Below are 27,957 nucleotides of genomic sequence, written 5' to 3' on the forward strand. Positions count from 1 at the left end.
GTTCTTTCCCCCCGCCGCACAGATAATGCAGTGGATGAGTAGGAGTAGCATCATTTGACCTGCGTCACTGGAAGGATGTGACACCTCGTTCTCTTCTCGCTCGTCTCGTGCGCGCTGGCGCTGGACGCTGGCAACTGTACTGCGAGCATCAAGCTGGAGAAGGATAAGCACACGTACGCGCACAAATGCCCTGGCGACATCTTGGCCATCAGAGAGTGGCACGTGGTACCTATGCGATCTGGTATTAACCTGAATAGGAACGCTACTGGATCGCTGCGCGCGTGCCTTCACTCGCTGGACGTGAGGGTTCTGGGTCAAAATCGCGAGTCAAAAACCGCGACAGCAAAAACCGCGAGTCAAAAACCGCGAGATCCAAAAATCGCGATAGACAAAAATCGCGATAGGAAGCATTAGCGACACACAAATATCGCGACACCAAAAACCGCGAGTAGGGGAAAACAGCGGCAGGCAAAAAACGCGACAGCCGAAAACCGCGACTAAAAACACGACAGCTAAAAACTATACTCACTCTCCTTTAGAAGGGAGGATGAAAGGGGGGCATGAGGATATGAAAAGTAGGCTAACTTCCATTCCGGGAATGCGGCCCACACAGGGCCATCCTAAAAATTTCAGATTTAGACACTTGATGAAAGTGTGTGTGTCAATTTACCTGGTAGCACGAAAGGTTTTGTGTATACAGTTTGTTTCCCAGAAAAAAAGAAAAAGAAAAACTCACATAAACATGACGTTACAGGGTCCATACGTGTTCTGGTTCGGTGGTCAGTGGGGGTCAGCGCCCTTTGCCGCCGTAAAAAAGTTTTGCTAGTCCCCCAGGATAATTGGGGACAGAAGGAGCGGCCGAATCATGACCGATCCAGAAGCAATGCTTTTTCAGAGCCCCGAACAGCCGAGTAGCAGACGACAGCTAAGGCGTCAGCGCGAGGTCATGGGCAAATCACAGGCTGGTAGTGCTCTCCACCACCGTTGCGCACACCGGTCCCTTTTTGCGGCGTACTTTAAATTCAATTTCTGCGACAATTATGATACTGTGGCGTGAATTACTTCTCATGGCGCATCTTACTGGCCGAATTAATAGTTTTATAGGAAGAAAGCAGGGTATTAAAAATGACTTCTGTGCTTCTTTAAACTACAGCTTTCGATGTGCTCAATCTGTATACTTCACACTTGTACGTAACGCGTTACTTGTAATCAATTACATTTTTTAGTAATTTTTCGAGTAATCGATTACTCAGTAATTGGTTATATTTCCGGCAGAGTGAACGTGATAGCTGACGCGGGCAGGGAATGAGTGTATATGCCATTCTCTAGCTCTTCCATGTCCGTATTTGTACGGCGTCCGGCGGTGACCAACATATTTCAAGTCTTGTCAAATGTCTGAAACACTGCCAGTCAGCACCGGCGTGCTCAAAAAGTATCTTCTTCAATTCCATGCAGGTTTGCTCGCGGGTTTTGGCCATCGCGGTTTCTGCCTATCGCGGTTTTGCCTGTCGCTGTCTTTGGACGTCGCCTTTTTTGCTTGTCGCTGTTTTTGACCCTCGCGGTTTTTACCTGTCGCGGTTTTTGCTAATCGCGGTTTTTGAAAATCGCGGTTGTTGACTCGCGATTTTGTCTGTCGCGGTTTTTGACCCGCGATTTTTGGCGGTCACCGGACGTGAGCGACAGCTACGAAGATATCCAGTGCACGCGGATGTGCCAGCTCACGGAGGACGAAATTTTTCTCAGCCGCTGTCCCGGAGACGTCTACATGATCCGTCACTTCCGTGGAACCATGCCCAGCATCAAAGGAATCAATCTCTCCAAGACTGCCATGCTTTTTCTCAAACATGTACTCAATAAACGTTGAAAGGTATTTTTTCCCTGTCTGTCTGAGATAAAGCCGCAGCAGGGTCGCTGCCGAGTGCGCCATCTGGCGGGCGCTAACGAAGGCTATGTTCAGCGGGCTTAGTCAGCCAATCAGTGGGTTTAGAATGGGGCCAATCGGTAGGCTTAAACGGGGGACGGCCAATCAGAGGGCTTAGAAAGTCTGGAAAATGTGGAGAGTGATCAGTAGGCTTCGAATGGACCAATCAGCGGAGCCAGTTAATCGGCATAAAGAGGCGGAGCTGTGCTCAGCGATACGCATGCACCAATCAGCGTGAAGTGGGCAGAGCCGAGTAATTAGCATAAAGGGGCGGAGCTATAGTCAACCAATCAATGATCAGTCAAGGCTTAGCATGGGCCATTCAGCGTGAACTGGGCGGAGCCAAGCCAACTAATTAGCATAAAGGAGCGGAGCTACGGGCAGCCAATCAAAGATCAGTAGGCTTAGCATGGGCCAATCAACGTGAAGTGGGCGGAGCTAATGGCGGCCAATCAGATCAGCAGCTTAGCATGGGCTAATCAACGTGAAGTGGGCGGAGCTAATGGTGGCCAATCAGATGGCTTTGGATTTGGCTTGTGTTGGCTTAGAACTGGATTGTGTTGGATTATAACTGGATTATGGCTTAGAATTGGATTGGAATTGGATTAGAATTGGATTGGAATTGGATTAGAGAAAACTCTTGGCTATAGGACTTCTTTCTATACTACTGGCACAACGTACTCGTACTCTCCCGTAGTATACGTTCCTTCCCGCTTCCCGCTTTCTTGGCCGCTGTCTGCGTTGCAACCTCGCCTTTGAGAAGGATGACACCCTGCTTTTAAGTACAGGCAAAATGTTTGCTTAAGGTAAGTCAAACTAGCTGTGATGCATCGTACGGCGCCTGCGTTTTACTCGTGTTTAACAATCGAAGTACATTCTGTTGCCGACGGTGGACGCATTGCAAATGGCGGCAGGAGAAGATCGGCTGCATCGGTGATGCGACGATGTACATTACAAGCGAGGTTAATTGTATTCTTTTGTTATAGGTGACCGTGGGACTGTATCGATTGCGAGGAGGTGAGTTACAAAATGGAGTACTATTCCAGCATTAACGTTGGAACAATACCAGCGTGATATTCACTTCGGTTTCTTTACAGGTTGTTTCCTGTCTCAACGGTCACACATACGCGTGAAAGATTGCAACTGCTCCTCACATGGATTTGGTGTCTGTTGCCACTTGTTGGACAATTGTTCCTCGGCCATTTCGTTTGAGGAACCGTCGTGTTCGTCACTAAGGATCTTCATTGAGCTTTCAGTGCAGCCTGTTCGAAGTTTCGAGGATTGTGTGTTCGGCGTTTGGAGGACTGCCTGGTGCATCGGATCATCAGATGGGTTGTGTGTCCGTGCAACGTGTGCTCCATATGTGTGTGTTGGGATTAGTGTATGCTTTCCATTCGGCAAACGATGATGGATGCAATTTAAAGGTATGTGCAAGCCAATAAAATTTGATGTTTCATGTTCGATGTGCTTTGAGCATATTATACCATATATATATATATATATATATAGGTGAAATAATAAGACTTGGACTACAGATTACAGGAATGTTAACAAAAACATATTGCTTAAATAGGTTTCCTGGGTGACGTCACAATCGGTGCAAGTATGCCACGTGGCAGTTGTCTGAGTCATATTCTGGAACATTCCACAAGGTCAAGTCCGGGTGGTGATGTCATCTTTCTTGGGGAGCCAGCTCAGGGTGAGCTGTACTGAGGCCATAGCTGGAAAGAAAAAAAAAAGAAAAAAAAGAAAGTATATCCCATCTAGACGACCAGATTCCTTACTGTTGAAAGTACACCGGGATCTTCGTTAATGATTGATTGGAATTTGTAAATGAGGTAAGACTCGCGTTGTTCCCTGCCTCTATCGGAGCTAAAGTTTCAACAGTAAGGAATCTGGTCGTCTAGATGGGATATACTTTCCTTTTTTTCCTTTTATTTTCCTTTTTTGTTCTTTTCAGCTATGGCCTCAATACAGCTCGCCCTGAGCTGGCTCCCCAAGAAAGATGACATCACCACCCGGACTTGACCTTGCGGAATGTTCCAGAATATGACTCAGACAACTGCCACGTGGCATACTTGCACCGATTGTGACGTCACCCAGGAAACCTATTTAAGCAATATGCAACCCTTGTACCTCTTTTGTCCTGACGAAGACAGTGCCACTGTCGAAACGTCGGCCATTCTTTTTTTTATCTATGTGTTAAATTGCCCATTAAATCAATTAGTTTTTGTTAACATTCCTGTAATCTGTAGTCCAAGTCTTATTATTTCACTTTTATTTAACTTCGTAGCCGTCTGATATATTAACCTATTTCTCCTATATATATATATACAGGGTGTTTCAAAAAACGTGTCATTCGGACTTTATAAAAAAATGGGGCGACGGAAAAATACGGGGTAAAGGGCACTGGTTTGGCAACTGAATTTGCCATCTTGCAAAAATATTTTAATTTGATTTTAATTAACATAAATTGAATTTCTTTAATTGAACTCCAAAATTTCCCAACTCAACCTAACGTTTTTTTTTTTACAGAATTAGAGAGCCTGTAGCGAACTTAGTCAGATCCACCAAGAAATCCGCTCGATATTGCAAAGGGTACTGCCCAAAAAAAGTACCGAAGTTGAGGCTTCAGAGTGTCGGGTATTCAACAGCGCACCAAATCCGTCGGAAAAATGCGCTGAGGGCAGGACATGCTCCTGCCCCCATGAAGCTAGAACAGTTTATCGCCGAACCGGCGTGCAGCACAAGACGCGCAGATAACAAGGCAGGTGACATTCCACCATACGTTGATAAGCGTCAAACAAAAATGATCCCGCCTCTTTTTTCCCGCCCTGTGTTTTTTCGACCTTCTATCTTTCATGGGGGCAGGAGCAATTTCCCAAGTCAGCCCAACGTTTTTTTTTACGGAATTAGAGAGGAGCATGTCCTGCCCTCCGCGCATTTTTCCAACTGATTTGGTGCACTGTTGAATACCCGAAACTCTGAAGCCTCAACTTCGGGACTTTTTTTGGGCAGTTCCATTTGCAATATCGAGTGGATTTCTTGGTGGATCTGACTAAGTTCGCTACGGGCTCTCAAATTCTGTAAAAAAAAAAAAAAAACGTTAGGCTGACATGGGAAATTTTGGAGTTCAATTAAAGAAATTCAATTTATTTTAATTAAAATCAAATGAAAATATTTTTGCAAGATGGCAAATTCAGTTGCCACACAAGTGCCCTTTACCCCGTATTTTTCCGTCGCCCCGTTTTTTTATAAAGTCCGAATGACACTTTTGTTGAAACACCCTGTATATATACCACAAAGCAATTTTATTTAATATATCTTCTTATCGCCCTTTGTCACGTAAACACACCACTAAACTATCCCCAAGAACACACATGGTCCTGAGGATGTCCCCACAGTGTCATCGTGTCCTCGTCCTTCGAGGTGTATCCCCAGAACGCCCTGAGGATAACACTCGCGGACTGTCCGTGAAGAGTCATTCGGTACGTCCTGTGCCCGTCCCTGGGGGTAGCTAGGGGGACGAGAAATATTATTTTGTTTAGTTTACCTGCTCAGACTCTCTTGACACATTTGCTTTGACGATGAAAGATGAAAGTCACTGAAAAGGTTAGCCAGCTGTAGGAGTCGAACCCACATCTTCTGGATTGCCGGTCCAGGGCTCTACCAATTGAGCTAAGCTAACACGCCTTCTCAGCGATTTCCATGGTGCATCATCTGAAGGGACAAACCAGCCACTCTCTCTCTCACTCATCCTCCTCTCACTCTTACATTTTTGCTCACTCATACACACATTCATATGACTGTTCAACATTTGTTTTGTTTTTGGGCCGATCCTAGGACCTGGCTGAACTTTTTCTTAAATAAAGGGTGGCCCAGCGTACAATTCCCTGCCGCCAAAAGGAATGGCTGTCTATGATACATGAAGGATTTCTCGTGGAAAGAACAGAAACGCGTCATTCTGTCGCACTGCTTTTGACTTTCAAAGGTCCTACCTGAATGTCTCAAACCAAAGGGAGTAAGAAACATAGACTTTGGAATGAAGCAGAGCTAATACTTCAATCAATTCCTCGCTTTCATATTTTTCTTCGTGTAATCGAAAGAAACATGGACAGCTCACCCTTCGTTTTGCGTAGCAGACGAGTAGGACTCTCGAATTTACGGTGGGTCGCGTTATAAGCAACAAATGGTATCTGTTTTGGCTTCGGAAGAGAATTCTAGTACCTTTCGGAGTGGGAAAGCTTAAGCTTGTCCCACCCTACAGTTGGCAATACGAGGATTTTTCAGACTTAGTGTCCTTGACAAGATTCTGTTTCTCAATGAAACAATAAAAATGCTGCCCTAACTTTGGTGTCATTGCAATTTGATGTAACTTCTGCAAGCACTTGGCGGATGTGCGTGCCAGAAATAGCATAATCAAACAAATCAAAGCAGGGAATTGAGGGAAAGCATTGTCCTCCATGTGTACTTAAACTGTCCTAAATTGGTCCCTGAAGATGGGCGAGGGACAGAATCGGGGATGTCATCTCATATGCCAAAGTGGCAGTATTATGACATTCTGAGGATCAGATTTTGACGTCCTAGGGATGCCATACCTGTCCGCATCTGACAACCTTAGGATAGCCCTCGGATGACAGTGTGTTCTTACGGTAATTAGTGCCTATAACAGAGCCAACTTTTCCGCTATAAACAGCGGCCTGACTTCTCTGTACAACACATATTTTCTTAATCAGTACACATCTCGCTCAGTTGAGGAAAAACTGGGCTTTGTTCAGGGATACACTTCGTCACCTCGAGGAGTTATACGTACCTAAAGTCCGCATTAAGTGTTTCTCTCATGCACCTTGGTTCACAAAACGTCTCGGCAAACTGCTAAACAAGAAAAAACGCCTGTTTAGAACCGCTAGACAAAGTAAAACTACTCAAGCTTGGTCTAACTACTCGGAAGTCAACCGTGAATATACATTAGAATTAAAGTTTGCAAAGCATAAATACTTTAACATTGATTTGCCTTCTTTACTCGTAAACAAACCTAAGAAATTTTGGAATTGTTTGAAACCTCCCAAAGAAAGCTCAATTAGCCTGCCGAATCAGGTGCTTTCATTCCACCCCAGCATTGTGCCTCCGCTTTTGCTGACTTCTTCTCGTCAGTTTTCTCCACACGTTGCTCAGCTATCCATCCCAGCATGTCGCCAAAGAACTATGCTCCTATGACCAGAATAACCATCACGCCTAACGGAATTACTAAGGTCATTGACTCTTTAAAACTCTCCACGAGCGGTGGGGCAGACTTCATTAATGCTAAAATCCTCTCTGGTACAAAGAACATCTCGAGCATCATTTTGTCCTGCATATTTACTCAATCATTAAACGAAGGGTCCCTGCCTGCGGACTGGAAGCTAGCAAAGGTCATTCCTATCCACAAGTCCGTTGACCGGTCATCCCCAAGTAACTATCGTCCTATATCCTTAACTAGCATTCCATGTAAGATCCTCGAGCACATACTTTACTCACACATAGCACTTCCTTGAGAGCAACAAGTTCTTCCCCTATCAGCACGGCTTTCGCAAGCATCTGTCTTGTGAAACCCAACTAGCAGGCTTCATACATGACATAACATCTAACTCAGACAGTGGATGTCCTACCGATGCGCTTTTTCTTGATTTTTACAAAGCTTTTGATAGGGTACCACACGACACACTCCTTCTTAAGCTTTCTGCTCTGAATCTCGATAGCAATGTAATTCACTGGCTACGTAATTTTCTCTCGCAACGTCTTCTCTTCGTCAGTTGCAATGGTCACGATTCCTCATCCACACCCGTTAGCTCCGGCATACCCCAAGGATCTGTACTAGGCCCCATTCTGTTTTCCGTATACATCAATGATCTTCCCGATAACATATGTTCGCAAATCCGCCTCTTCGCCGATATGACTGTGTGCTATACCGTAAAATTTGTTCCTCTGATGATGAAATAACATTACAGAATGACTTATCCTCAATCCAATCCTGGTGCGACACTTGGCAGATGCCACTGAACCTAAGCAAATGCTCACTTGTAAGTTTCCAACGCCGTAAAACCTCGCATCACTTCTAGTATACCCTTAACAACACCCCCATAGTGCCTTCTAGTACTTACAAGTACCTCGGCGTACATCTTTCAGCGGATTTAACATGTAATAACCACATTGATAAAATAATCTCAAATGCAAATCACACCCTAGCCTTCACCCGACGTACTCTTAAATCGGCCCCACCTAACTTAAAACGACTCACGTACCTAACATTAGTTCGTCCTAAACTAGAATATGCATCATCAATATGGGATCCTCAGCAGAGGTACTTAATATGTAACATAGAATCCATTCAAAACAGAGCAGCACGATTCATCTGCAACGATTTTTCTCCGGATACATCAGTCACTGATTTGAAACGCGAACTTAACCTGTCGTCGACCTGAACAGCGCCATCTTATCTCACGTCTATCTCTCTTTCATAAATTCTTGAACAACATTCCCTCACAACAGTGTCCGATTCGCCGATCCACTGTCATATTTCCCCGCCTTGATCACCCAAATAAAGTTTACCGCTTTTTATGTCATTCTAATGTTTTTTTTTTTTTTCAAAACATTCATTGTTTCATTCTTTTGTCGCACCGTCCTAGAATGGCGTGGCCTTCCGAGCAACATCGCTACAATAACACAAACTCAAGAATTTCGTAATGCCATATCTGTTCTGTTCTCATAGTTATTATTCGGTTACCTTTCTAAGTGTTTTGCTTGCGTACAGTACTTTTTAACATATTATTAACGTATTTCACATGATCAATTTTTCATTGTAGCTTATGACGTTGTTGTTTCTTCATGCATAAACTTCGTTGTATGTCATATTATTATCTCACATTATCACGACGTTGTATTTCCAGTATTTTTCTGTACTAAATGTGATTTACATATACTCGTGATGCTGTTTAATATTGTAACCCACTCCCCCATGTAATGTCCCCAAGGGACCTTTGGAGGTATTCTGAAATAAATAAATAAATAAATAAATAAATAAATAAATAAATATTCTTCCTTGCTTTTTCTTTTCTCTTTTTTTTTTGCGAAGCGTGGAGGTAATTTTTAAGTTAGGGAACTCGAGAGGCGCAATGTGTTTCGCGTATTAGTGGGTACAAGTAACCCTTCGATACGTCCAGTACACTGTGGCTCCTGGCGTCAGCAGGGATGTCGTACCAGTTGCTTCAGGGGGCACATGGCACCTGCAGCTTTCGCAGGCACTGCGTGCCCCTTGAAGTCACGCAGTTGATCAGACGGCACCTATCCGTCACTGGGTTTAGAGTGAACGATACACACAACGTCTTTGATCTCATCAAGGCTTTATGCGTGCAATGCCAACTGATGTTAGTATTTTTATGATAAAAAATATCTGTTGCAGCTTACGAAAACAATACAATCAGTCGGGGGCGAGGCCACGAGGGCAGTTGTCTAATTATATTGTAGGAGAGTACTCAGTACTGGAGAGAAATAAACACACAGAATAAAGCATAAGCTGTCTAGTGCAGTAGTGGAAAGTTCACTTCTTATTGGCAGAATATTAACACCATTCTGTTTTCTATAAGATTTCTCAGGTCAGAGCACTTTATAGTATTTACAAATTGCCAATTATGTGCCTTTATGTGTATGTATGTACGCACACTTAAATATATTTACCTGCTGTAATATCCCTCAGACGAAGCTCAAAATGTGGGACATGGTCTTCAGTTGAAAATTCATAATGCAGTCCTGAGAGCATGCATCGCCGTAAAGATTTTCACGTGAACCTTTACCCAAAATGTATCAAGTGGCAATACACAAGTATCACATCGAATGACCCACCTGTGGTGCCATGCGTAGCATCTATGCACACTTCCTCGGTCCCTAAATGCATTCACAGCTGTTTTTGCACGCCTGTCATGAGACCTAGCAAGAAACAACAAGTCAGTATTTACTGGTTGAGAGACAATCGGATCATCCTTCTAGCCTTTGTGCGTGAGGGAAAGCACTGAACTGTTTGTTTGGGCTCTGATAGAACTGAGCAACAGGTCAACACTGCTTTGATTGCCATTGTGTTTCATCTCACCGTAACGCACCAAGTACCCAGGTAACGCATGGTGCGGTAGTATACGTCTAAAATATGTCTAAATGTAGACCTTGGGAATGTTTATTAGACGTCTAACAAAGTAGCTCCGTATCCGTCCCGTAGCCTTCCCCTAGCCCAGCTAACGTTACGCTAAAATACAGCAATAGCCGGATAATTGTAGCATCGATTTAGACATTTTTTTTAGACCAAACGTCTAAAACGGGACAGTACTTATCTATCCGGCGAGCCGTCATATAGACATGTAATAGCCATGATGTCTAAAATTATACATAATTTATATGTAAATTTTGGCACTAGTGGCCCATGTATTTGTTCATCCAGGTATATGTCCGTCACATACACATGCAGGTATTGTTTGTTTATGCACTGTACGTCTATACAAAGGCAGCATGGATGTCGGTACAAAATTTATTTCTATTAAGTAAGTTCTATCTATCAGCAAACACTGACTTCCAAACATATGGACAAGTTACCGGACATCGTGAGTATTTCCCATCTTTGCACAATGACATACCAACATACTCTTCCCAAGTAGGTAATAATATACATGTACACAAATCGCAGTACTGATATCACTGGCAGCTGCAAGCAATGCCTCTCATTTCAGGTCCATGCTCTGGCTGGACGCCGCTTTGTTTACCTTTATGGAGCGAGCACGTGTCTGCTTTAGCCAATCACAGGCATCCTTGAAACGTCACCGTTACGTCATGTGCGTGCTTACCTATAGCGTATATGGTATGAAAACACAACGCAGCAGCCGGCGAAGGCACAAAGTATCACAACCATACAACTGCATACTCTGAACTAACGTGTTGTAATGAGAACACGTTTTTAAATAACCAAGACGTGCGCTGACGTCAGCCTTCAGCAATGCAGGGCAGTCATTGCTATCTACTTCATTTTTAAAATGAGTATCTCTTCTTCTTTCAAGTCAATAGACGGCTTAGATAATCGTGTTTTTAAAAACCGAATCACATCAACACCCCAAGCAGCACAATGTACTGAAAGTTGAGTGCAATGGGGGTGTACGGGTAGGTGGAAGGCCTTGAACAGACCCATGAAACTAAAGCACATTGATAACACACAGACCGTCCACCCCCATTGCACTCGACTTTGAGTACATTGTGCTGCCTGGGACGTTCTACAGTGCACCGGAAGGTGACCTGACGGGGTGTTACATTTCACTGAAGCATGCTTTCTTAGTCTACCATTCGCACATCTGCCAGTCTGCCCGATATAAACGCTCTCAAATAAGAGTTGAATGTTATATACCACTCCCTGTCTACAGTCGACCCACGGGTTCTTATGTTTGATATTTTTCTCTTTCCTTATTTATCATGGAGCACAGGTCAATAAGCATCTTGGGCGCCGTAACAACCACTGGGACCCCATGCATCTCACCTACTTTCTTCAAATTATGCGTTAACTTGTGCACATAGGGCAACGATACCGATCTGTCCCTTGGTCTTTCTTTGCTGTTCTCATTTTTACCTTTCATCTTCTTTGGAATATTTTGAGCTACTTCAACTAAAAGACTCTCCGGGTATTCCCCTTTCCTTATCTTACTGACCTGCTCTTTAAGACTCCAATCGACAGTTTGCGTGCATGATCTTTCTATAGCCGCTGTTAGGGCTGACGTGACAATCGCTCTATTTACGATTTTTGAATGTGCCAAGTGCTGAGGGACCTCTCCTTTTTTTTAAATCTTGGGTTGTACGCCCAACATAGATGTTGGTTTCCTTGCTCTAGCTTCAAATTCAGAAACTGTAGAACACTCGTGAGATGTCTTTCCCATGTAAAAGTGAGTCCTTCTGCGCTGGACTGAATCAGATCTAATATGATCTGCCCCTCAACTTCCATAGATCCGACATAAAAAAATCAGAAAATTGTCCACATAGCGGAATATTTTGCTCTGGAATGAGTTGGTCATTGCTGCTTGGATTGTTGCATCAATTTGACCGAAGTAAATTTAGTAAAAAGTAAAGGTTCTGGACGAGAAACGCCGAGACGCACTTTTCCCACGTGCCGTTTTCAGACAACATTCACCAGAACGGAGTTCCAACTTTGAGTCTTTGCCATATAAAACACACCCAAAAGCGGCTTTTTGGTTTCCTTCATGCTTGTGGCTAGGCTGTTCAAATTCTCTCTATCACAGATGCTGAGCGCATTTCTAAATGCAGCTCTTTCCGCATTTTTCACAGCAGGCCGAAATTTCTCTTCCAACGCCGCCTCACTTTTTTCTGTGTAGATGGAGGACGGGACAATCACAAATCCCCCTTCTTTATCAACAGTTACTAGCTTCAGCTGCTCCTTAAAAAAAAAAAAGGATTCTAGTGCCGGCGTTATCTTGACATTGCCTTATTGAGGGTCCTTGTGGCACGTTTTTGCCACTTGTGCACTTTGTATTATACACGCATCTCTGGTTTCTTCCGGAGCCTCTCTAGACACTTTTCTAACCCAACCCAGCTTCTTCAAGTTTGTTTGCTGGCAGAACTTTGGACAATTTCCAAGTAGCTTCACTATTTTCTCTGGAACTTCTCTGGCACTCGCATGTTCAACGCAGATTGCGGCTGCACTGCTAACCTTTTTTTACTCCTGCTTGACAGTAGATGCTGCAGTCTCACCTTCCACATTGCTTCGCTGAACTGTATGCAGATCTGCTCGTATGTTCTACATCGGATTGAAGACCTGTGTTCTGGCTCCCCTGGTGCGCAACAGCAAGCCTGTAGCTCATTTTGTACAAGTCTCACCGTTCGCCAGCGCTCCCCACAAACTATCTTTGCCATTCTTCTAGCATGACTAGTGGACGGAATGATGAATCCAAAAACGTGCTGCACTTCTTCTGGAGTAGCATACTATCTAACACAAATGCTATAGATATTGCCGTGCACTTGGCCATTGCTGAACGAAAAACACCCATCGAAATATTGGGAGTCTTATCACAGAAACACACAAGAGGCGAGAGATTCCCCTTTGCACTGGAAATGTAGTTCAAGGTTCTGAAGTGGGGTCGTCTGCTGCTGCATTGTGTTTTCATACCATGATATGCCAACTACCCCACTTGAGAACCTTTGTGGAGCGCATATCCCACTGATTCATTGCCCGCCCGCCCGCGTGTCGGCCGGTCGGTCTCCAACGCTACCAAGGTCCCTCCAGCCGGTTCCTGATTGGTCTCGTCCGCACCAAAGGGCGCTCACTGACGTTTCCAGAGAAGGAATCCCGGAATACTCTCAACATGCGTCGTCTGCTCGTGCCATCTGTTACATCAAACCGCACAGGAACAAGGCCACCAATTCGCGTCGGATTTTCGGCGTTATTATCAGTGATGAACGCGGAATAAAACGGCACTATAGTTCCGGAATCGACCGGGACGAATGAGATATTCCTTTAAAATATTACCGAATTCCCCGCCCCCTCCCGCAAAATCCGCGGGAAGCTTATTACACGAAAGTCAGACCCTATGCCCCCCATGATGTGAAAGGCCTTAGTGTGGGCAGCAACAAGAGGGACAGGAAAGACACTCGACTGAGAACGAGAGAAGGGCATGAAGACGAAGGACGGGAACAGGGGAGATCCTTAGTATAAGTTGTACGCACTTATATAAAATTGTATGCACACACAATTGAACTCTGCATATAATTGTACACAATTGCATTATGGTAAAATATTTATAATGTGTGCATTGCTCCCGCAGTGTGTACTTCAAAGCTTCTGTATCATAAGTTTTCTCTAGTACGTAATAAATAATATTTCTTGTATTATCTAAGCCCATATGTAGCATATCAAAGATTGATTTATCTTTTCTGTGACATGATTGACAGCTCATGCTCAACCTTTAAGTAGTCAAATCATTCAGATATATACGTATATTTTTTACATGCAAGGCTAAAATGTGCAGTAAAACGTGATCATGAAATTCCATCTTAAGTTTTCTTCGTCACTTCCAAGTGCAACACAAGCAAAACAAAAAGCCAATATCAGATTTATATCCACCTGTGTACAGCCAGCGACGGTGAGGTTTGCAGTATTCCCATGACTTCGAGAGTGGTGTCTAGTTCTCCAGGTTTAGTAGGGTAAGGTGTGGTCAAGACCCCACATTTCTTGCTCGACGTCGCCTGTCTCGGAGACGCGTTGCTCCATGCGCTTGAAACTTTGCTCGTAGGTGGTTCTACATGTCCGCTTTATTGCACGTGAGGATTGCTCGGATTGGTGTTTGTGCTGAAGAGAGAGAGAGAAAAAAAAACCGGTTACTTCTGCCTGGAATGTAAAGACCCGCTAGAGGCAGGATTTTCTGTAGTCCTTTTTCTTGTGATCTGTGCAGCAGCGTTTCCTAGGCTTATTCTGTCAATGTAAGTTCACATCGTCTTTCTTTATTCACTCATCTAGATATATGCAAAGTATGGGCACTCTTGGTTATCCATTGTTGAACAGAAAAATTAATGCATTCGATGATATGCACAGGGCAAGACGCGACAATTTAATGTAATTTAAATTTAATGATATTTAGAAACGGATAAGTCAACTATTAGGTGGCTTCATGCTTGTTCCTCAGGATTTCTATTTTGAATATTGCCTGGGATTTTCCAGCAAATCTTCCTGTTTCTTAGGATATTTCCAGCAAAGCAGAAGTGCACGGTAAAGCGAGCGACGAGCGACACATAAGACTGGCGGTGCCTTGTTCGCAAAGCACGGTGGAGCAAAATAGCGACGGGTTCTGTGTGGTTTTATTGCACATCACGTGAGCAGTGGGCTCAGGGCGTAGTGGTATCCCACGGGCTTCACTTTGTCTGTTTTGATTGCGAAAACTAATATGTATAGTTCATAACCACAGCGTGTCTCATCTTGCCCCACGCAGTGTCTCGTCTTACCCGGAGGGTTGGGACAAGATGAGACAATCTTCATTCTTGAATTTCTTGTTCTGTGTTTATTTTAAACCCACTACGTCCGTTCTGCATTTGCAGGTCAGAATGTGTCTATGGCTAGGTATGGTTGTATGCTTTTTTTTTTTTTCAAAAACACGAAAAACAAAAACTTCACGTTCACATGCAAATTTCTGTCTCATTTTGCCCCGCCTTATCCTATTCAGCTTAACGAAATTGAAGCATTATTGCAGCAGTGTGCTATGCAGCGGATCTGCAATGAAGGCCTTTCTCTCTATAAAGCATTGGGTGGACCTAAAAAGGACCGTTCTTTTTTTTTTCTTTTTCTTGTGACGCGCCTTGCGTAATGAAAACTGTAGCAAACAAACGGGACCAAGGGTTAGAACAAGGACTGCATGCAGTCGTGTCCTGTCTTCCTCGTTCTAACCGCTGGTCCTGTCTGTTTACTCCAGTTTTTCATTATGCGAGGGTACCAACTACCCCGCTTCAGCCCATTAGTGACGTGTCGTGTGCTGAAGTACAGAATGGCAACAGAAGTGGTCATAATTGCCTTTTCTTCTGGAACCTAGATGGCAAAAGCAGAGTGATATTCAATGTGCAGAATTGTTCATAAGAAATAGGCATAGACACAAAATTGGAGAAGCGATATTCACAAACCTTGTTTGGTACGTGCACATCGTGAAAGCACTGCAGCAAAAAGACTAGGACACGGGTTAATAAACAATGTAGACCAGACTGCAGACTCGCACCTGAAATTTACTGTAAGCTCGTCTGTCAAATAAAGATTCAGTTGTTACACGGGGCTGTTGCAGAGCTATAATTTGGTCATCCAGGTTCGGCTCTCAAGTGATATCGAAATCCACGGGAATCATCCTGAACAACGTGATCGACAACTTCTACTTGCGGGACCAATTCGATCTAGATGGAAACCTGGAAACCCCGAACAACAAGATATCCCCTGGAAAGCGACCTCTATCCAACATGGCGCCAACCATCGTCACTGACCCCTCTGGGAACGTCGTGGCTGTCGCATCAAGTACCGGAGGTCCGAAAATCGTCTCAGGACTCACGCAGGTACGCACGGATGTCGCACGAAAACTCATCACCCACTCCCCAACCCTATAATGCTAAGTCACTTCTGCCTACCATAAAGTAACAAGAACGGAATCAAGAAGAATAGTTGGTAATAAAGCTGTAACGCCAAGATCGCCGCGAAACCCTTTGTACACACGTGATAAAGAAAGAAGGTGCAGAAACCAGCACACCCTTAGAGCATAATTTTTAGTAGGTACGTGAAAACGTCGTCCTAATCTACAGATTGAAACCTGTTTTCTATAAGAGTTGTTAGTGTGATAAATTCGTTTGCTACAGCATTTAGGTCCACTTCACGAGCAAACTCTTTGTGGCAATGAAGTAAGGCGATATGGCTTAGTCTGGCCTGTGCCATTGTAGAGTGTACATTATTCTTTAATTCAGAGATGTGATTTGACATGAAGCCGCATCTTGACTTGTGCAAGTCTGCGCCCAGACCTGTCTTCGCTCAAGATGGTTTGCGTGTTTCATGAACTCTATCGCTGGCTTACTTCGTAAAGTTGCAGCCTGTGTCTGGGAGCAAGATTTTCATACAATATTGCTCTTAAAATTTGATTTGCAGTATGAAAACACGACATTTCTTAGCGCCAGGCCTTATAATACACCTGTCGTCTGGCACCAATGTGGAAAGGCCCTGTAAACAAATTGATGACGCATCATCTCATGTAAAGCCAAGACAAGGCCATATTCTAAGTGCTATGTGGCTTCCGGAAGCTGCCGTACTTGAGCACTCTCCAAATCAGGTTCAAGGTAGTCCGAGCGCTGATGTGTCAAATCAAGCTCGCTGCAACGCTTCAAGGCGAAGAGTCACACTCTTCCAAGGCAGCTGCAAGTCAAGTAGAGTCACATCTATGAACTTGGAGTTAAATTTGGACTCGTCGAAGACATGCGAAAGATCCCTGCTGGAAATAGTCCAATTCAAAATCAACTAAAAATCTCATTCAGTTTAAGTGGATATCACATTGACAATTCTCATTGGAGGTGACCAAGATTTGCCATTCCGAATCGACAATTTTGGACAAATACCATATTGAAAACAACAAGAATTTAGTGGGTTTCAATGAGAAATCATTGTCAATGTCAATAGGAACGAAGTGGAACTGTGCTCGGTCGCACCCATTGGAGGCCAGCCTATAGTTTCCCATTGGCCAGATGTACAGCAGCAAGGATTTTCCCATTAAAGTCACATTGAAATTCTCATTGTCGATGCACTTTTTGAATGTGCAGTGACTATTCTATTGCATCAGAAAGCATGTCTTCGCTGTAAAAATGAATTACGCACAATACTGTTCCTGCGTGAATATTTATTCTTACAGATATAGCAATACAGTAGATGTGGAAATATTGCAAATGGCAGATACAAAGGTGAAAGTTATTTGTTATGTTTTCTATAAGAGCGAATATCCACAAAGTGGTTGAAAATCGCTAGCAAGACATAGTAAATAACCAGAATAGAAACCTAAATGAGCACTTACATGTTGTGAAAGCATTCTGTCCATCATCAACATACGCAACATAAATCCACAATGAATATGTTCATAGAGATGCATCCCCGTGTCCGAACAGTGCCGACGAAAAAAAAAAGCCCTATTGCATAATGTTCTCCTGTGTTTCGTAGGAGATTTCTAATGCCCCGTCCAGCTTGCCTTTCTTGCGTGAAAATTAATGCCATCCAGCTTCGTTGACATTCCGTTTTGACCACATGCTGACAAATGCCGACGCCCCTATGCCAGCAGCGTCGCACGAGGGTAACCTTCAACTAATACCATTTCGAAAGATAATGCAAAAGGTGCTGGAACAGCAGGATGTCAACGTAAGAGAGCGTCGAAATATATTACATACCGTTGCACGTAGCGCGGGTGGCAACACACTGATTCCACGATCCTCCCATCAACGACCGTAGTGCCTGCGAGCAGGGGCAAAAACATGCATACGGCGTTGGAAAAACGGGAATGCTTGACAAATCGGCTACTTACCTTAGACACGGATAAAACCCTCGAAATCAACCACGAATGACGCCAACTGCTTGTGAGCGACGGCACACGTGCTAACGCTGCAACGTTTCGTAAGAGACTGATTAATCCGTTTGTGGTGGCAGGGGGATGAACGTGTAGTATATTTCTATTGTCGGGAAAAACTCACGTGACCTCTAGAGTTGGGTCAATCGTTGGACGACGGTTGAGTACCTTTTTGCTTTGCTTTGTGTGTGTGTGTGTGTGTGTGTGTGTGTGTGTCTCCCTGGGTGACCTGTGACGCTTCCGGTGCTTTCCCTTTCTCATCTGTTCTCTCCCTCTCCCCCGCTTTGGCGGTTCTGGGTGGTTGTGGATTTTCGTTCGCGTCGAGTGAAATAAATAACAAAATGCGGAAGCGTTGGCTGTTTCTGTTACACAAAGTGCTTTATTTTTCGGGATAGGTGTTTCCAAATCACAAATTACAGTCTGCTATAGCCGTGCCAAACACGAACATGATATGAACAATGTTTCTGAAATGCCGAAGCAACTTTGCATTCACTGATAGCTGATGTCTCACGTGGAAGATTTCACAGTAGAACAACACTATACTGGCTGCACAGGCACACACATTCAGAGATCCGGCATGACAGAGAACATGTCCATATCCCTTTGCTGCATGTGTAGGCGTCTGGTTGACCCGTCATAAAGGAACTTGTGCAGCTGCGATACCGAAAGGTGATGCTCCAACCGCTCTGAGTGGCTTACCCATTCTACTGTATCCATGCAGATGCTTTTCTGAAGCAGATATGAGTTGAGTGCTTATACCTGAACAAGAAATATAGGGATCAGAAACGTGAAAACTAAAACTTCTACCTGCCAAAATGCTGCGTATATGCCACAGGTGTGGTGCTATGCTATGCTAAACGGCAGAATGGAATAGGAACTGACTTGCCTGTCATCGAGTGGGCAGTGGGAAAACGCAGTACTGATCCCTCTTGAATCGTTGTCGCACCAAGCAAGCGAAGCAGACCTGCGTTCCACTTATCTACCACTGAATTGACTTGCAGAAGTATCCATGAGGCACCGAGTTTTTCAGAGTCGGTATCGACAACATGTTAGGGAAGGACACTAAAAACCATCCAAAGCGGTAACAGCATAGATGCTTTGCTTGCGTCCCTGCTGCTCCCACCACATTTCAAAACTTTACGGCGAGATGCTCCGGCGTCGCCGACATGTCACCTCACGTGTCACCTCACATGTCACCTCACGCGTCACCTCACCGGCTTGAGCGCGCAAAGGAAAGTTCATAATTTCAAACCAACCAATGAGCTCTGGCATACCGGGGGGAGCGGCCTCAGGAGCCAATGGGCTCGTGACGATTGAGAATTCGCGCTCGACGTAAAATTTCTGACGTCTCATGACGTTTGATGACGCGAAAAGCTCGCAGCGCCTCACTTTAGTCCGGAAGAGAACTCGCGAGTTTCATTCCCTTGGTGGTGGTCCCAGCGCTTCCGGAGAACGCGTCGACATACATCCACTGAATCTTGCACGGAACGCTTTAGCAATAGCTTACAGTAAGAGGTGTAATACCAAGGTACCACGGCATATGTAGTTTTGACGATAATATGTTCACAAACATTTGAACTAACGCGAACTATTTTCAACTCGCACGAGCCACTATGTGGTACGGCACGGAAATGTATTACAACACGCCCTCTTGGCGACATCGCGACCGGCTGTCTGCTCACCTCATCAGTTGATTTATTCGGAATAAATTTTAATTTCAAAATTTTCATTCAAATTTCACTTGCAATATTTTCTATACGATTGGTGTTCTGGAATTCCATTTGTTTGAATTAGTTCACCGTCGACACGAACGTACAGCCTTCTTCCTAATCATATATTATTACTTAATTTGAAAGTGATGATGTACCGTTGGTCCCCATTACAATGGTTCCTTCAGCAACTGACTTGTCATTATTGTAGTGGCGGCAATGCAACATGTTGGATCCCATTAAATCAATTGCAATGCAGTTTCTCATTGATACGCATTAGGCCAGTTCCTCATTCCTTCTATTGGCGCAGTCTGTAATACACAACATGTCGGGTCTCATTAAATCAATTGGAAATCAACATTTCTCATGGACGCCCACTAAAACAATTCGTTGAATTGGTTCCTTACTTCGTTGATGTGGTCTTCGCCACGCAACACGGCGGAGTCCTGCTTCGCGAAGGCGTGTACATGTAAAACTGACCTGCAGTAGCTCACACATGAAGCACATTTTGACAAAACTTTATTTTAAGTAAAGACATTAAAACACTGCAAACGTCACCAGCGTATGCACTCTACATACACCCTACTACATTCGCAGAGCATTGCGACAAGACAAGGCTGGTACGGCGCTCATCAAGCGCTAGACAATGACTAGATAGTAACGTTCATAACATCACAACACATATCAACTGCTAGAAATAATATTGCAATATCAAACTCCAGTTACTTATGTTCCCTCATGATACACCTTCAATTCCCGTAGGCTGACCGTAAGTCCAAAAATGCAGAATATCAAGTTCAAATAATTTACGAACAAATTTCAATAGATACTGAGCGTCCAAAGGGGCTGTCGAATGTATTACCTTTTTGATATCATGCCTGCATGCTTAGTGCCTTCTAAGTGGCATACAGAAGGCCATTGACCAAATAGTAACGCTAGGTTAATAACACCACAGTCCAATATTTGTCAGTTGAACATCGTTTTGTTCAGATGACAAATATTCGACTAATGTAAATTAACCCTATGAAAAAACGACCCCCCCTGCAATCTTTATGGGTCATTCATTCGCCAAATGATCCAAACGTCCTGGTCGCATACCTGCCAACCTGACAAACTCAAAATTCGGGAGACTGCCGGCATGCGAATGTGGAGAGGGGGCACATTCGTCTTGTGCATTGCAATAGTACTGCCACTGTATTGCAGTTCCTCTATGTCATAAGTAGCCACTAAGCTGCTAAGTGGCTACTTAGCATAAGTAACCACTAAGTAAGGTGAAGCTGCGAGGCGCTATCGTTGCTTCCGTCAACCGCAATTGCGAAGACGCATCATTTCACACTGCATTTCGTGCAGCCGCACCCATTTCAGCGATCATCGCGGTGGTCTTCGTTCTTCCACACCTGTAGCCCTTCGCTGTCACAATTTGGAAACATCTTCTGGGACAGCGATTACACGTGGTCGCTTGCACTCTGCGACTGGTCGTGCTCAACCAGAAAACCTGTGAAAAGACACCTGGCATGCATGACGAACACATACAGATATTTCTTCTGTTTGGAGAGCGTTATTTCTTCTGCTCTTACCATGTCAGTGATGAACGCGGGGTAGACGGCGCTATAGTTTCGGAATCGACAGCGACGGATGCTCGTAGCTCTCAAAGCCGTAGAGGCTGCACGATTAAGCGCTAAATTTCGTGGTTTCTGAAGAGATGCCCGGATTTTTTCCACTTTCAACCACTTCTACAAATGGAATGTATGAATCCTTACCTCGCGATGTGCATGGGCACAGATGGCACAATGCACCTTGCCGGTTGTCGCACTGTACGAAAGCAAACTCTTCAGGTAGCCCCGCACGCCGTAGCTTTTGGTAGATGACGACTCGGTCTTTTCATGACGGCCACGAGGGCTGGGTTTGCCACTTGGAGACACATCCGCGGTAGCCCAAGACGTCCCGATAATATCTACTGCAGTAGCTGCAGTCGGGCCCACACGAATAGACCAGCCGGCCACAAACGGACTGTAGGCGTTGCCATTTTTAGGTGAAACACCTACGGGTGGACCTTGCTAGCTGCGAGTTTCAGATGCGTCGCAGAATGGAGCGACGGTCTCCTCGCAGCAATGCAATACTGGTCCGCTTCCTATACGACAGAACCGCTTCTGCGGCGCTGTCCGCCTACTCGTTCCCCACCACACCACAATGGGCTGGAAGCCACTGGAGAACCAGTGTGTTGCCTGCTTCGTACACATGGTGGTAAGTCATTAACACATATGTGACTAGGGGTGCGGATTAGCCTCGTATGCCAGCATTTTCAATAGCTTGCATTGCTGATTTCGAATCAGTGGAGACTGCTAATTCGAGCGGGATAAAATCAACTATGTGCTGCAGGAAGAAAATGATGGCATAGATTTCGCATCGCAGCTGTTGATGAGGTTGGATGTGAAAGGCGTCGTCCTTGCACTACGCCTGCGGATGGTATGAGGAATGCCGAGTTGGACTTGCCGTTTCTGGATGCGCCATCTGTATATGCTGCTGTAGATGTAGGAAACTTCTCGTCTACCAGAACATAAAAATGGGCTCAAAGGACTTGAGGGGGAACCTGATCTCTTCTTTCCAGAAGTTTCGGAAGGCTTACGAATGTCGGTGGTACTGGCAGAGACCAGGGGGCTTCCGGAGGCGTTACGTTCTTAGCTACGAAGCCTTTGATACTCTTGCATGTCCTCTGCGCTACTCGATAGATGTCGCTTTGAGGGCCATATCGAATTTTCCTGAGGAGCGGGTGTCGGGCAAGAACAACAACTTTATTTTGTGATGGACTCTGAAAGCCAGTTTATTTTGAGATGGAGAGTGGGGAGGTTCATCACCAGAGGAAATACTCTACCCCATTGCAGGTGGGAATGTGACGAATAAAAAAGGAGCCCCTTCACAATAACGATCGAAGTCCGATGGTGTCCAGAAATGTCAAAAGAGTGTCAGGGAATGTCAGCATGAAACCGTAGGAAGTGCCGAGCCGTTTCACGTTCACGTAGGACCTCAACCGGGAGTTCACCAGCTTCAGCCACGGCTTGCCGTGTTTCAGCCATTCTTGAAACTCCAAGGCAGCGACGAAGGCTTCGAGCAAACAGTGTCCGAAGGGCATTTAATGATGTTGTTGTTATCCTGATAGGAAGGCTGTAAAGCACAGTCGCCCTCACCAAAGCCGCGTGAACGGCGACTAGGGAGCGCTAATCACAGCCCCATCCTGAGCCAGAAATACGTTTGTCGAGGCTAGGAGGCAAAGAGCAGACAAGAGCTCGGGTTCGTGCCAGAAGCTCGACTGTTTATTCTGCGGCGGCGCGCTATGCTCGAGATGAACGGGATGGTCGATGATGATGACGGTGCCGCTACATGGACCCCCCCCCCCCCCCCCTAGCGAAGCGATATCAGTGGTGAGTGGTGCTGAGGGGACGAGCCCAATGAACACGGCGACGGCGAACTGGCTGCGTGGTGTCTTCTGGGAGAAATTGATGCGGAGGCAAACTGGGAGGCGTGGTGGCAGGAGACACGTCAACGGGGCTTTCGATGAAGGCCGGCTTCAGCCTGTCAACAGATACCGTGTCCTGGCGGCCAGCGAGCTGAAGCGTGAAATGTTTCGGTGACCGCTGCAGAACCTTGTAGGGACCGTCATATGTGGGCTGCAAAGGCTTTCGGGGCGCGTCATGGCGAATGAAGACGTGAGAAGCCGTTTCAAGAAGGGGGTGGCGATAGGTGAAGGGCTGCGCAGGTGAGCGGGGTCGGACGGCTGGTAGGGCTTGCATGACCGTGCGCAGGCGTTCAGGATAGGTTGTCGGGTCGGTATGGACGATTGGCGAGGGATGCGCAAAGAATTCGCCAGGCAGGCGTAAAGTAGTCCCGTAAACCATCTGGGCGGGTGAGCACTGCAGGTTCTCCTTGACTGTGGCCCTAAGGGACAGCAGGATGAGGGGGAGGGTGTCTGTCCAGGAAGCGGGGGATACAGACTTTAGGGCTGTTTTAATCCGGCGGTGTAAGCGCTCAGCCATCCCGTTGGCTGCAGGGTGGTAAGCCGTTGTTCTTGTACGGGATGTGCCAAGCAAGTTTGTCAGTTAGGTGAAAAGGGCGGACTCAAATTGCCGTCCGCAGTCCGTTGTGACGACTGAGGGCACGCCAAAGTGGGCGACCCAAGCTTGTAGGAAGGAACCGGTGGCGGCTGTGATGTCGGGGAGACAGACGACTTCGGGCCAGCGCCTAAAGCGATCGATCATTGTGAAGAGGTATCAATGGCCGTTAGATGAAGGCAGGGGACCGACAATGTCCAGGTGGATATGGTCAAAGCGAGAGTCTGGTGGTAGGAACTGTGCTGGTGCGGTCTTGGTGTGCCTGGAAACTTTGCATCGCTGGCATGGTATGCAGGAACGGACCCAACGCTTGATATCAGCTTGCATACGTGGCAACACATACCGCGAAGAGATCAACTTCTGGGTGGCGCGGATCCCGGGGTGTGCCATGGAGTGCAGCTGATCAAATACGGGTCGGCGAGCGGCCCGAGGAAGAAATGGGCGTGGGCTGCCGGTTGACAAGTCGCAGCAAATGGTACCTCCAACGCCTGGGAGAGGAATGTCTTGAAGTTGAAGGCTGGTCTGAGAAGAGGACGGTAAAACTGGAACTCATCGTCCGTGCGCTGCAGGTCACTAATGGCGGCAAAGGTTAACGGTGCGGACGAATCGCGGTTCAGTCCGGCAATACTGACACGGCTGAGGGCGTCAGCAACAGGGTTCCGAATGCCGGGTAGGTGTCTGATGTCCGTTGTAAACTCAGACACGAATGAGAGGTGCCGCAGCTCTCTTGATGAATGATTCGTGCTCGGAGATTGGAAAGCGTAGACGAGCGGCTTGTGATCAGTGAAGATCGTGAAAGTTCGTCCTTCAAGAAAATGGCGAAAATGCTTCGTGCTCAGGTAGATCGCAAGCAGCTCACGGCCAAAAGTGCTGTAGCGTGTTTCATGGGGGTCTGAACTTCCGGGAAAAGAAGCCAATGGGTTGCCAATCGGTATGGTCATCAGACATGTTCTGCTGCAGGACGGCTCCAACTGCGGTTGAAGATGCGTCCACCATAAGACAGGTTGGCGCATCTGGGCGGGGGTGGGTGAGCAGCGTGGCATGAGCTAAAGCCTGCTTGATGTTGCCGAAAGCTGCTATGGCGTCATCCGTCCAAGTGAGAGGTCGAGAAGATTGCGATTTGGTCGAGAGGAACTTCTCGAGGGGCAGGATGATCTCAGCACAGCGTGGGACAAATCGCCGGTAGACGTTAAGAGAGTCCGGTAGAGTCCGAAAAAATTGCGCAGCTTGCTGAGAGAAGCAGGACGGGGAATATCGGAAATGACCTGGACTTTGGATGGAAGAGGCTTGACGCCTTGAGAAGAGATATGGTGGCCCAGGAACTCAAGAGACGGAGCGCCAAATTGACTATTGCTGGCGTTGATGATAATGCCATGGGCAGAAAGCCTGGAGAACAGTGCACGTAGGTGATCGGCGTGTTCCTCGATGGATGAGCTGGCGACAAGAATGTCATCGATGTAAGCATACGCGAAAGGTAGACCACGGATGACCGAATCAATGAAGCGCTGAAAGGAGTGTGCGGCATTTCGCAGCCCAAACGGCATCCTGAGAAACTCAAATAGACCAAATGGGGTGGTAATGGTCGTTTTGGGTATATCCTCCTCAGCGACGGGTATCTGATGATAAGCCCGGACTAGGTCTACCTTCGAAAAGATGGTGGCGCCATGAAGGAAGGCTATAAAGCCGTGGACGTGGGGCACCGGGTATTGGTCGGGGATGGTAACTCGATTGAAAGCCCGATAATCCCCAGAGGGACGCCAATCACCTGTCTTCTTCGGCACCATGTGTAGCGCCGATGCCCAGCTGCTAGAAGAGGGACAAATAATTCCCATGTCAAGCATGTGGTTAAATTCTTCACGAGCGATCTTCAGCTTTTCCGGGGGCAGTCGGTGTGGTCGAGTAAACACAGGTGGTCCATTAGTCTCGATGTGATGGACTACACGATGCATTACTGGCTTCGACCAGTCGGGTGGCCGAGTGAGCTCGGGGAAGTCCTTAAGAATGGCGCTGACGGCATTGCTGGTGTCGTGGTAAAAGGCAACACGTAAAGATGATAAGGAAGAACGTATGCCAGTGACAGCTAGGTTAGTATTGGAGTCAATGAGCTTGCGAGTGCGGATGTCGACCAAGAGGTGGTAGTTGTTCAAGAAGTCCGCTCCCAAAACTGGTTGGTTGACGTGGGCGACCAGAAACATCCAGCGGAATTCGCGCCGGAGACCCAAGTTGAGCGTTAAAGAGCGCTGCGCGAATACAGGGATCTTCGAACCGTTGACGGCAGTAAGGTGGTACAGGGGGGATTGCCAACGGTCAGTGCTGGTCGCTGGAATAACGCTGACCTCTGCGCCAGTATCAACTAGGAAACGTCGGGTGGAGTTATGGTCGCGGATGTAGAAGAGGCGACTGGATGAGTGGCTTGGACCATTTGTCGTCATTAATGGTCCGCCGGAGTGTTTTCCGCATTCCATGAGCACGGCAAGAGACAGTGGTATGCGTCTGCGCCGAACCGACGATGGTACCAGCAAATGGACGAGACTGGGCTCCGCTCTCTGCTGGTCGAACGGCCGTTAGAAGGGCGACGTGGACTACTGCTTGGTCTTCGTCGTCGGGAGGCGCGGGGGTGACGAGGCTGTGCATGGGAAGCGGCAGTATGCTCGCCAGGCTCCGAAATTCGCGGCAGAGGTCGTCAACCTGAGAATGGGAGGTGATTGGCGCGCTCTGCGAAGCAGCATTGTTGTGGCTGGGGACAGCAGGTGGAAGCAGTGACACCGCGGTTATGGCCGGAGATGGACTCGCCACCTCAACAACGGCGTCAGCGAGTGTAGCCAATTGGTCCAGTGTCATGTTGGAAGCTGTGGCCAGGACCATCTGCACATTTTGTGGCAGGCGTTGAAGAAAAAGCTCACGGAGCAGAGTGTCGTCCATGGACGCAGAATTGTCTCCGATCAATTGCCGCATGCGTCGTAAAAGCTGGGTGGGTCGTCGATCTCCCCACTCCTCGGCCGAGAGGAGCTGTTGTAAACGGGAGCGACTGGAAGCTGTTGTGCGCTGGAGGAGGGCTTTCTTGAGTTGGTCGTACGGTGTTGCAGGGGACGGGTTAGCTAGAACGTCATATACCTCGTCTGCTACGGTTGGAGTAAGGGCAGAGATGACGTGGTAGAATTTTGTTTGCTGGGGGTGTGACGCCGGCGAGGCTAAATTGGGCTTCCGCCTGGATGAACCATACCCCGGGGTTTCGGTCGAAGTATTGCGGAAGTTTGACAGCAACAGCGGACAGCGAAGGCTGTGGGACTGAACTGGCTGAGGGTTCGTTGTGGGACACGGCTTCGCAAGGTCGGCGAACGTAGAAGTTCGGGTCACCAGATTGTCGAGGCTAGGAGGCAAAGAGCAGACAAAAGCTCGGGTTCGTGCCAGAAGCTCGACTGTTTATTCTGCAGCGGCGCGCTATGCTCGAGATGAACGGGATGGTCGATGATGATGACGGTACCGCTACACGTTGAATTGCAGGGAGCCATCGCTGCACTGTTGTTTCAAGGTGGGTAACGTAGGGAGCCCAGCGCAGGTCCGAGTCGATTACCATGCCAAGGAAGCGATGGAAACGTACAGGCTCAAGCTTGTTGGCACCAGCCCAAAGAGCGAAATTTGTCATAGCTTTGCGTGTGAAAGGGAGCTCGACGCACTTTTCAGGTGAAAGGTCCATCCCAAGGTGCGTGAGGTACATATACAGGGTGTCCCAGAAAACGTGTCATTGAATTATAATAAAAAAACTACACCATCTAGAGTCATGCGGTCAATGGCATTTGTTCTTACTGGGTTTTTGCCACCTCCTCATGTGAATGTCGTGTAACGTAAGTTTAATTATGTCAATTTTTGCTAGCTTAAGTCGGAAATTTGCCTAGTAAAGGTCACTTTTTTACCCCACCAATGTGAAGAGCGTGTCTAATTTAGTCAAATTAATGATAATTGACATGAATATTCAGGAGCTATCCCATCGGAAAAAATAGCCGAACATCATGCTCTACGGAGGTCGCACAGAATAGCGCACGATTAATTTTTCAGCGCAATCTTTGTCAGTCCGACGAAAGGAGTTT

General features: G+C 46.4%; 1 protein-coding gene and 1 pseudogene across 1 annotated transcript in view; one reads left to right on the forward strand and one right to left on the reverse strand.

Moving 5' to 3' along the window:
* LOC135392400 (scoloptoxin SSD14-like) overlaps window positions 1-27,957 on the forward strand; it is a 511,073-nt gene that overhangs the window by 329,314 nt on the left and 153,802 nt on the right. Inside the window, exon 10 of the mRNA XM_064623115.1 lies at window positions 15,778-16,018. Coding sequence (XP_064479185.1) covers window positions 15,778-16,018 — 241 coding nt within the window. The remainder of the gene's footprint in view (window positions 1-15,777; window positions 16,019-27,957) is intronic.
* Window positions 26,243-27,566, reverse strand: LOC135390499 (uncharacterized; annotated as a pseudogene).

This window comes from Ornithodoros turicata, chromosome 4 (assembly GCF_037126465.1).
Source record: "Ornithodoros turicata isolate Travis chromosome 4, ASM3712646v1, whole genome shotgun sequence".
NCBI classification, from domain to species: Eukaryota; Metazoa; Arthropoda; class Arachnida; order Ixodida; family Argasidae; genus Ornithodoros; species Ornithodoros turicata.